The sequence below is a fragment of the Helianthus annuus genome, chromosome 2 (assembly GCF_002127325.2).
Source record: "Helianthus annuus cultivar XRQ/B chromosome 2, HanXRQr2.0-SUNRISE, whole genome shotgun sequence".
Classification (NCBI taxonomy): Eukaryota; Viridiplantae; Streptophyta; class Magnoliopsida; order Asterales; family Asteraceae; genus Helianthus; species Helianthus annuus.
In genome coordinates, this window is record NC_035434.2 from 158,623,891 (window position 1) to 158,635,101 (window position 11,211).

Below are 11,211 nucleotides of genomic sequence, written 5' to 3' on the forward strand. Positions count from 1 at the left end.
TCTGTTCGATCGGCCGGCTTAACCGATCGGTTAGGAACTTCAGTAGTAGTCCTCAGCAGGATGTCACTCGATCGAACAGCATACTCGATCGAACAGCATGCTCGATCGGGTGGCATTCCAATACGTCGAACGAATTGAAAATCGATTAAGTGTTGAAGCATAGTATCTCATGATCCGATGAGTAATGTTTACCAAACGACTCGTTCGATCGAACATCATCTCGTTCAATACCATATTTCATGTAATTGTCAAAGTGTGGGGCCATATGCTAGCCGATCGGCTGGCCTGGTCGATCGGCCGGCATGTCCGATCGGTTGGGCTGTTCGTTCGAACAGCCTAACCGTTCGGCCAGCATCCTGACCTGGTCGGCCTGTTCGTCTAACACTTGGTTGTTCCGATTATTTGACGTTATATTGAGGTAGTTTGACAACGAGCTGAACCAGGGAACCTTCGTTCTTACTTGTTTCTCCAACTCGGACAGGAATCACGCAAGTCTGGCCGGTGAACGGTTCGGAATGGTAGTTTAACGTTTAACCCGAAGTCGGTGAACCTCGTAGGTAGAACCCGAGTCTTGAACCATACAACTGTTAGAATGATTAGTGCGTTGGTTCAAGCTCCGTTTCTACCGGTTTGAAGGCATTGAGTGTAAAAGAGTTGAAAGAAAGTTGGAAATCCTTCTTTGAATCCTTTACACCATGAAAATGTTTAGATCTATGATAGATCTTAGCTTGTTTATGCGGAAATCGGTTAGATCCGAGCTATTCATGGTGGATTGAGGCCAAAGCATGATGTTCTTGAAGAACACCATGATGACATCATCCTAGAATGCTTAGATCTTGATGATTTCACGGTTAGAAATCAAGATTTGAAAGATAGAAAGGTATAGGAGCATGTTTTGATCAAGAAAGTACAAGATTTAGGATGAAAACTTACCAAAGTCGGAAGAAATCTGAGAAAAGGTGAGGAGCATGAGCTGGTCGGTCAGAGAGTTTCCAAAAGTGGAAAGAATGACAATGACAGCCCTATTTATAGGCTCCAAAAGAGGAAAGGGCTGGCCGATCGGCCAGGCATCCTAATCGGACAGCCTGCTCGATCGGACAGTCCGTCCGATCGGCTGGGCTGTTCGATCGGCTGACAGCCTGATCGATCAACAGCCTGGTTCGAGTGTTCGGTGCGACGATTTTCGATATTTCGATTTCGATTGAAGACGATATGAGTACGATAGAGTTTCCTATTCAAATTACTTTCAATCCCAACTACTATATCTAACATACAATCATCTATATTTCACACTATCCTTACGTTACCGTTCGTCATAATTCGATTTCGATTGCATTTGATTTGGGATTCGAGTTTCGATTGATTCGATTGAATACCACACAAAACATAAAGTAAGCACGCACAGGTAACACATAAGGCACACACACAAGTAATATAACACCAAATTCGCATAGTTCGGGATTCGAGTTCGATTGATGATTTGATTAGCTTGATTATTGATTTGATTAACTTTATCGCATTGTTACTTCCTACTATTCACAGTCGTAAGTCGGTTCGCGTCGATTAAACATTCGATTACTCCGATTCTTTCTTGATTACAACACTTACTCCACATAATACAAATAAAATACAAAATAGACTAATTACAGTCAAAGAAAGTCAAAGTTGACTTGGACTTTGACTTTGACTTTGACATTCGAAAACACGGGGTGTTACATTTTTAAAACCTATATATACCCACACATATTTATAAAAGAAAAAAAACTCACATCACTCTACACCTTTATGCAATCGTCAATTTTTTATATAATCTTGTAAAAATTTTGTTAGTAGTCATGCGTTAATCATCATCTAAGGAAAACGCTGTAAACTTTTATGTTAACGCGATGATGGAGACGCGAAAATTATTTTGGAGATGGAAGAAGACAAAGGAATTTCAGAATCAAGAACAAGGAGCGATAGAGATCGCGAAGGTATATTATGTGTTTACATTCTATTTTTTATAAAACTGGTATTTAGGACCCGCGCTTTGCAGCGGAACGGTAAACCACGCACGCCCGTTGCAGTGTGTTCACACGAAAAATTAGACCGAATCGTAAAACACAGAATAGAATAATAAGTCGACTTAGGATCCTCGCGTTACTACTACTCCAATAAACAGGCAATATATAGATGTAAAAATTGTTGAACCATACACCCGAGTTGCAGCTTGTTAACTCGAAAAATTTAGATCGAAACGTAAAACCAAAATTTTGTGACAAGTTTCTAAAAGAAGAAAAGTATAGGGCTAAAAGTAAAGAAATAACAACAAAAATTGTTGACCCATGCACACACGTTGCAACGTGTTAACTCGCAAAAATTTAAACGATACGTAGAACACAAAAAAAATAATAATAAGTCAACGTAGGACCCATAAGTTGCGGCTGGTTTATTAAACTATAAAAAATTGTGACCATAAACTCTTTTTGACAAACATGCAAAGGTTTAAAAGTATAAAAGTTAAAAGGTAAAAATAATGATGAAAAGCATAAGAGTTAAACATGGAAAGTTGAAAAGTTAAAGGGTTAAAAAGAAAAGAAATGATTTAAACATGGAATGGAAGGTTGAAAAGTTAAAGACTTAAAAATAAAAAAAAAAGAAGAAAATTGAACAGTGTTTTTGTGAGGAGAAATATATTTGTAAATGGCATTATTAATTTTGAATAGTGTTTTTGAATAGTTAGTAAATTGCGTTATTAATTTTGTTAGTTATTTTTAAGAGTGTTTACAAAATTTATTTTTCGAACTTTATTAAAGGTGCACATGAACGTTTGGTGGCTGAATATTTTGATGAAAATTGTGTGTACACCGACGAACAATTTAGGGACCGCTTTCGAATGAGTTGTCGATTATTTCTGCGTATTCCCAGTGATTTGGCTAATTATGATGAGTTTCACATTACACTACAATGCTAGAGAGAAAAGGGGTTTTACTGCGTTACAAAAATGCACATATGCACTTCTAGTGATTTGTGGGATGAATATTAAGGATGTCTGCTAGAATGGGTAGGGAGTGTTTGTATGAATTTTCCAAATGTGCGGATTTAATCGATCATGTTTGGAATAACTTCCATATCGATCTCGTTGATGACAAATAGTGGTGTTCATAGGTTTAAGCAAAATTTCTTTTATGCTTTTAGTATGTATTTTTAGATTAAAATATGTGTTTTTTTTTTTAATTTGTATTGTTAAATTTTATGAAATGTTTAATTTTCTTATTTGTTATTATTTTAACAAATTAAACAAATAAAAAATATTATTTATAAATAAAATAGATTAAATAAAAAATAAAAAAATGAAAGGAGGAAGGCGATAGGGGTGTGCATAGGTTGGTTTGGTTTGGTTTTTACCATTAACAATAACCATAACCACTAGCTTCGGTTATGGAATTTCTTAACCACAACCATAACTGAACTTTGGTTATGGTTAATCTGTGTCAGTTATGGTTCGGTTTTGATTAATTAACCAAGCAAGGTTTGAAATAAATAGGGTTTTACATTAGGGGCATAAACGGTTGGACTTAGCTTGGGCATTTTTTAAGATAACCAAAACTATGCTTTTTGGTTAAACTACTGGTGTAGAATTCCTTTTAATAAGGTAATTCTCAACAAAAAGTTAGGATGATAACACTTTTTGATAACACCTCAGTTCTTCATCAAAATAAAAGGTATCTACATTGGCATCAGTTTCTTACTTACATATTTTTATCTTGGTAAAAAACCTCTATATGGTTAACATAAAACATAAATCCATTATTTAGACTTAACATTACAAGTTTGGTTCGGTTACGGTTACGGTTACGGTTATATCGGTTAACCAAAGCTTCATAACCGTAACCATAACCGATTGGTTGGTTATTCAAAGTTCCATAACCATAACCATTGGTTATGTCGGTTATCGGTTAATAGTGGTTCGATTATGTTGGTTATGGTTCGTTTATTGGTTATGGCGGTTAATTTGTTCACCCCTAGCAAACGGAGGAAGGGGAATCACACCCTTGGTTGGGGGAAGGGTGATGAGGTAGAAGGGGAGAGTGGCATGACGTTGAGGTGAAGGATGGAGGAGAATGGGGAAAGAGGAACTGCACCCCTTAGCCTTATAACAATGATTCTAAACTAGTTACTGTTTCACTTAAAACTATTATAGTGCCATTTTTAACGTACCATACTATTTCACTTAAAACTATTATAGCACCGTTTTTAACGTACAAAAGTGCATCCAAGTTGTCCATGTATGACACATGAAACGACAAAGGTGCATCAAACTATCACTTGCGGTATGCACCCTCGCTTTATAATACACTACGATTTTGCTTAGAAAACCAGTTAGTACAGAACCACACTAAGAGGCTTTTTGACAACTTATAAATGGGTAAATACTAAACCAGTAAAAGGTATAACCTTAAGTATTGAACCAATAAAAGGTCTAAACTCTTAAGTTAGTATAATGTTTAACCATTCATAGACAAATAGTCAATTCAATAAGGGGTCTTAACCATTTAGAATCAGTATAATACTTAATCATTCAAAGGCAAAAGTCTGATCTGCTCGCGAAACAAACAGTTTAAACCATTAAAAGCTGAAACAAACAGCCCCTAAATGTGTAATTATATAAAATAACCAAAAATAATAATTATTGGATTATATTAAAATAGATTACCAAGACGAACAATATAATTTTATCCCCTGGATTTATTGTATATTTGACCCATTTATTTCCTAATTTTTTAGTAATTCTGTTTTGAATCCCTATAATTGACCAAATTCATATAATACCTCAAATATTTATGTAATACGCCAAATCATTTGATGTATGTAATAAAACACAACAGATCACATTTTCTTGTTTCAACAAGTCCATAACCCGAAAAAAAAACTCCCAAAATTCAACTCATTAAAACAGAAAAAACTACTATCAAATTATATGGCTGCAAAGTATTCCTTGCTGCCCTTAGGGTCGGGCTTCATCGACTTCTCCCCGGGCTTCCATCCAGCCGGGCATACCTCATCCGGGTTCTCTTGTACAAATTGCAATGCCTATGGTACAAACACACAAACCCAATTTAACAATGAGCTTTTAACATATTACAAACAGGCTTTATCTCAAACGGGTCAAAATGGGTAAAATAAAGAGACAGCTAAGAAGGAAACAAGTTGATGACAACCAAAGTGTGTTTTTAATAAATAATAATACCTCCTAAATTATTTTTAGAGTACAATGCCAATTTCATCCCTGAGGTTTGGCCAGTTTTTGCGACTTTCGTCTAAATGTTTGTTTTTCCGCATCTAGATCCAAAAGGTTTAAAATCTTATCATTTTCATCTGGCTCATTAACTCCATCCATTTTTCTCCGTTACGGTAGGGGTATTTTCGTTTTTTTGTTAAGTTAAAAGGTAATTCGGTCCTTTTCACTTTATGTACAAGCATTTAGCATAATGTACAAGTATTCAAAAAAGACGAGAAAACACTTGCCTTAACGGAGAAAAATCGATGGATATAACGAGTTGGATGAAAATGGCAAAGATTTCAAACCTTTTGGATGCAGATGCGAAAAAACAAACCTTTGGACGAAAGTCGCAAAACTGGACAAATCTCAGGGACGAAAATGGCATTTTACTCATTATTTTATTTAAATACATAGATGATTAATGAAATGTTTTATTTTCCTAATCATATTTGTTACATCCCGATCTATACTATATATAACTCATTTTGACACGTTACTCAGCCTGCGTATGATTTATGTACATACCTGAAGTGTTCTCAATGTTTCATCGACACTGCGGCCGATGGCAAGATTGTTAATTGTGGAATGTTGGATAACACCTTCCTTGTCAATAATAAAAAGTCCTCTTAATGCTATTCCCTGAAATTGAAGAACAACATTGTGGCACGGTAAATATTTATTTGTATATAAACCGCCCAAATATTTAAATAATTTACAGATGTGTACCTGGTCTTCAATCAACACGTTAAAAGCTTTTGAAATCGATTTTGTAACATCGGAAACCAGTGGGTAGTTCAAATCACCAAGACCCCCAGATTTTCTATCTGTTTGAACCCATGCAAGGTGGGAAAACTACAAAACAAAATGCCAAATATTCTCAAAAAAAATAAACAAATAAATAAAATACATAAAAATGTAAGTAACAATTACCACACTGTCTACGGAAACGCCCAATATCTCGGTATTTATCTTCTCAAATTCTGCATATCGGTCACTGAATGCGGTGATTTCTACATTAAGATAACAAAATTAGTAAAACTTGGATTATATCTACAGAAATGAAAAAAGAAAAGAAGGGTTTCGTGTTTGACAGGTAATGCGTTACTCGCCTGTTGGACAAACAAAAGTGAAGTCCAAAGGGTAGAAAAAGAGAATGACGTATTTCTTGCCGATGTATTCAGAGAGCTTAACCTGCAATGACAAAATTACTTACACGTTACAAGGTTATATAAATTTTGAAATTCTTTTGAGTAAGAAGTAAGAACTTCCTGAATTTTATATATCAAAAAATATTAGAATATTTTTTTAGGATATATACTGTGATTATTACAATAGAGGGCTCATATAATTCACATATAATCCTAAAATGCATTATATATATTCATAATTGGATATCGTATATGAGTATGACTGCTGTATACATTAAGTGATAAAAAAAGACTTTTTAAGCAGAAAGTGCATATAATCATTCGACAAACAGGAAATAAATAGAGTACTATGGCGGATTGGTGGCATAAATAAAAGAGAAAATCACGATAATGCCATTTTTCTTAGTTGCAACTCAAACAATATATTGTTTCAAAGCTATGTATCATAAGTGACTTCTATTACCTTGATGAACTCCTGATCAAAAACAGCCTCCGCTTCAAAGTCCGGTGCCTGATTCCCAACTAGTGGCAGACCCTACACACAACAAAAAGTCAGTATAAGAGATCGCTTACACAAACGGATTACGGATACAATGAATATTTGACAGCCAGCATTATTCAAAACCCTGTTTCAAATATATAATACAGTTGCTGCCTTTCGGGCTAGAATTTCAGCCAGTGCGCATATGGTAGTTTTAAAAACATAATTCCACCAGAAACTTTTGATTCATTGGACACTTTAGTGTTCAAGATTCATTTCCTAACCTTAAGTCTTATAAATACTAAGATCAAACTACACCTTTTACAGACCCGATAAGGCTACATTTACTTCCTAATTAATCAATATATGTGATCATAAAAGTTGCTTTAGCTATTAGGATATGGTGATGCTAAAGAGACACCACCTCAAATGCATACACCAGTGTGTCCGTCACATCATCCAGGTCGTATAATGTCATATAGACTGTATGATTAGGGCAAAAAATGGTCATTCGGTCGTATGACTTTGTCAGTGGCCACATTCAATTCTGTATAAGTCAAACACATCATATAGGCCCTAATACAAACATATGGCCATTTTTCGCCTGCCGTACAACCCTATGACCATTTATGACGTCTTATGGGCTGTGTGACACGTTAGTGGTGTCTGGATAGTGTGTTTCTTTGGCTAAGCCCTTAGAATATTTAACTTATGTAAAACAGTGTCTGTTATGGACTAATACCATTGCAAGGTATGGGACTTGTCCCACATCGGTTTATATACCAAATGGGCTCTCTCACCCACCAGACTAGTCTTTTGGGTTGTGTTCTCCTGTTTGGTATATAACATTGGTATCAGAGCCAGAACTCGGAGTGGTGGTCCACGGAGTGGTGGCCTGGAAAGAGCCAGCCGTGACCAACATGGCCGTGACCCACAGGTCCCAGGATCGAAACCTGGCTCTGATACCAATGTTATATACCAAACAGGAGAACACAACCCAAAAGACTAGTATGGTGGGTGAGAGAGGCATACCTTGCAATGGTATTAGTCCATAACAGTGTCATTCATCTATAACAAACTAATGCTGTGCAAATTGACAATATTTACAAAAAATGTCATCAAATTGAAACACATTACCATATACACTAACACAATAGAAGATGCATAAATCTAACAAACAACAAACATATAACAATCGAGTGAACACAAAACTGAACGAGGAAGAAGAACTTACAGCTTTGACGACGAACGCATTCCGGCGAGCGGCGGAACGGCGGAGGGAGACGGAGGAGCGGAGGGATTTTGACTGGAAGTTGAAGGAGGAAGAGGATGAGAAGCTTAGGGTTTGAAGCTTGGGGGAAATGAAAGAGGAGGAAGAAGAAGATCTAGGGTTTAAGGAAGAAAGAAGAGTTGCGGAAGCAGCAGATGAAGAACAAGCCATTGTTATTGTTGTTGTTGTTGTTGATGTGGATAATAGATGAAGATAGGGATTTTGTGGGGGGTTTGGTGGAGTGTCATCAAAACTAAACTTGAATTTTTTATTTATTTATATTATTTATTTTTTTTTTTTAAAAGTTAACTTTGATGCATTGATCGCGAGATTCGCGATTAATCTCAACTAAGGGAGTGTTTACCGATAGTTTCAGCTTTAAACATATTTTACTTTGACGATCTCATACTGGCTAGCTGAAAGGTAAACCAATTATTTTTCTGACGTGGACCGTTATGTTTTGTATAATGAAGTGTGGTGCATTATGTTAGACTTTTATGGGTAAGAGCGTAGTAGCGTACGTAGGGTGAGTGTCACTTTAGTTTACTGTCACATATGCAGTAGACTCTCACTAATAAACCATTAGTGATGTTTAGTGTTGTTTGACACCCCCTTTCCTATTTTTTCTCCTTGGAACAACCGCCATTCAACAGGGTTACATATGTGTGTGATATATCTTTAGCGATCGTTACTAGGCTAACACTCTTCACAATATCACATCCCAAATGGGTGACTTGACTGACAAGTGGGTAACATCCACTAAACGTGGTCTAATACATCTATGAATGAAGAGATGTATCAGATATAAGTGACAAGTAAACCAGTTGATTGTTAGCACATATCAAGGCAATAAACGAATACACAAATCATCGAATGGAGTGGGACTCTTAATACTTCTATTTTTACTATTGCTTAGCCTTTCAAAAGGGGTTGAACTTCAATCACTATACCAAATAAGAAAATTAAACTAAAAAGTTAACAACTAAGTGATTGAAAAATTAATTTAATGCTTCAATATTAAGGGATATTTTCCTTCACCTAACTCTTTTTATCTCACAATAGCGTTTGGATCAAGGATGATATGTGTTTGTATTCAATCAATAAGTCACAATCTGATTGAACTTCTTAGTAGTTTTTGGCCTTACAAATATTGGAAAGTTGGTATGAAATTCTTTGCAACCAACCACAACAAATCTTGCAACAAGACCAATTGATTTCCATCATATGTTTCAAATGACATGTGAATGTTACCATCAAACTATTGGGAAACTACTATGAAATTTTAATTCTCGATCATTCTTAATTTTACCAAATTAGACTTATGCCTTATTCACTAATAAAACACAAATTCGAGTTCTCCTTTATACAATTATCATTCATGTGTTTAATCCAAAATATTAACCAAACCAACTTCTATATCTAGTTCATGCAACTAGCCATGCAATACTTATATAATCATATCATGAAGAAGCCCAACATGCACCTAAGTTGATAAATCTTTTATTCATGGTATCATTACTATATAAATTATATATAAATTATGTGAAGATAAATAGTGTTTTTTATCATTTAGTCTATTTCGTCATTTAGTGTAAACTTTTTCATTTACAACTCATTTAGTTATGTTTAACTATTGTATTTCTTTTATTTTACTTTAGCCACATTACTTTTCTAACATAGTTTTTTTTAACGACGGTAACACCGATTTAGACATATTTTTTAACTTTTCTTTTTCTTTGCTATAACGAGTGTGACAAATGTTTTTTTAGTTTAGTTTTTTTTAACGAACGCGCCGATGCTCTTTTGAAGATATTTTTTAATTTTTCTTTTTCCTTGCTATAACGAGCGTATCGAAACCGACCGTGTTTCTATCGTTTTCTTTTTAGTTTACCTTTGTTATTTAATATATTGTTTTACCTTTTTTATTATTTAGTAGTTTCGTGTGAATTCCAAACAAGTTTTTTTTCTAACAAATTTCTATATAGCTTCATTTTTAGCATCGACTTATTTTAATCATTAGTATCTATAACTTATTATATATTGGCATTAAACGAGCCACAAAGTAGAATACAAACCCTATTGTAATTTTAGTTTGTAGCCTCTAATTTACCTACTAGTACAAAGTTTCAAAATGATTGTTTCTACCATCAATCTTTTCATAGTGTACAATGTGCAACTTGGATTATGAAGCCAATAGGTGTCCAAAATAAGCATTAAACCTTATAAGCTGCCCATTATGTGCTTATAATTCAAAGTACAATGATCACTCATTTGCACTAAATGCTACAAGTATGAAACCTTATTCGACTGAAAAACAATAATAAGTACAACAAGGACGTGACGAATCATATTATAAATTTTGTCATGTACTTAACGTTAAGTGTCAATGTATTTATACTCGAGTAATTGAAAAAAGGGACTCGATTCGATTAGTAAGAACTGTATGGTTGTACACAAGTTGGTTACAATTGACCAAATTAGCAAAACTTAGTTGAATTTGTAGGTTTGGATAGTTTTGAGAGTGTATTAATAGGTTGAGATAACGATTTCAAACCACAAAGATTAATCTGCCCAACTATTTACAAAATACAACCAACTAATCCAAGAAAACCAACCATACATATGTGACATATAGTAGCATTTATAATACCACATGGAGTGAATTGCAAGTTTTGTCCTTTATCTTTAGGTCATTTTGCAAGTTTTGTCCTTTATGTTTAAATTTGACGAGTTTTGTCCTTTATGTTTGAAAATCAAGCACGTTTTACCCTTTGGGGCAAAACATGCTTGATTTTTAAGGACAAAACGTGCTTGATTTTTTAAACATAAAGGACAAAACGTGCTTGATTTTTAAACATAAAGGACAAAACGTGCTTGATTTTTAAGACCCAAAGGATAAAACATGCTTGATTTTTAAACATAAAGGACAAAACTCGTCAAATTTAAACATAAAGGACAAAACTTGCAAAATAGCCTAAATATAAAGGACAAAACTTGCAATTCACTCTGTATGTTAAGGATATGGGTTATATTATATTGTCATCTAAAA

General features: G+C 34.6%; 1 protein-coding gene across 1 annotated transcript; it reads right to left on the bottom strand.

Moving 5' to 3' along the window:
- Window positions 1-4,791: 4,791 nt before the first annotated feature.
- LOC110925901 (2-Cys peroxiredoxin BAS1, chloroplastic) lies at window positions 4,792-8,407 on the bottom strand. The gene is made up of 7 exons (XM_022169704.2): window positions 8,127-8,407; window positions 6,875-6,946; window positions 6,373-6,454; window positions 6,194-6,273; window positions 5,990-6,115; window positions 5,789-5,902; window positions 4,792-5,073 (listed from the first exon to the last, which is right to left on the bottom strand). Exons 1-7 carry the CDS (start codon window positions 8,331-8,333, stop codon window positions 4,957-4,959), a joined length of 798 nt encoding a protein of 265 aa, XP_022025396.1. The 5' UTR covers window positions 8,334-8,407; the 3' UTR covers window positions 4,792-4,956.
- Between the last annotated feature and the right edge of the window lie 2,804 nt (window positions 8,408-11,211).

Excerpts from the sequence above, each read along its gene's own strand:
- LOC110925901 (XM_022169704.2), bottom strand. The coding sequence starts at position 8,333 with ATGGCTTGTTCTTCATCTGCTGCTTCCGCAACTCTTCTTTCTTCCTTA. Across the intron at positions 6,455-6,874 it reads TTGATCAGGAGTTCATCAAG|GTTAAGCTCTCTGAATACAT; the intron begins GTAATAGAAGTC and ends TTGTCATTGCAG. Across the intron at positions 5,074-5,788 it reads AAACATTGAGAACACTTCAG|GCATTGCAATTTGTACAAGA; the intron begins GTATGTACATAA and ends TTTGTACCATAG.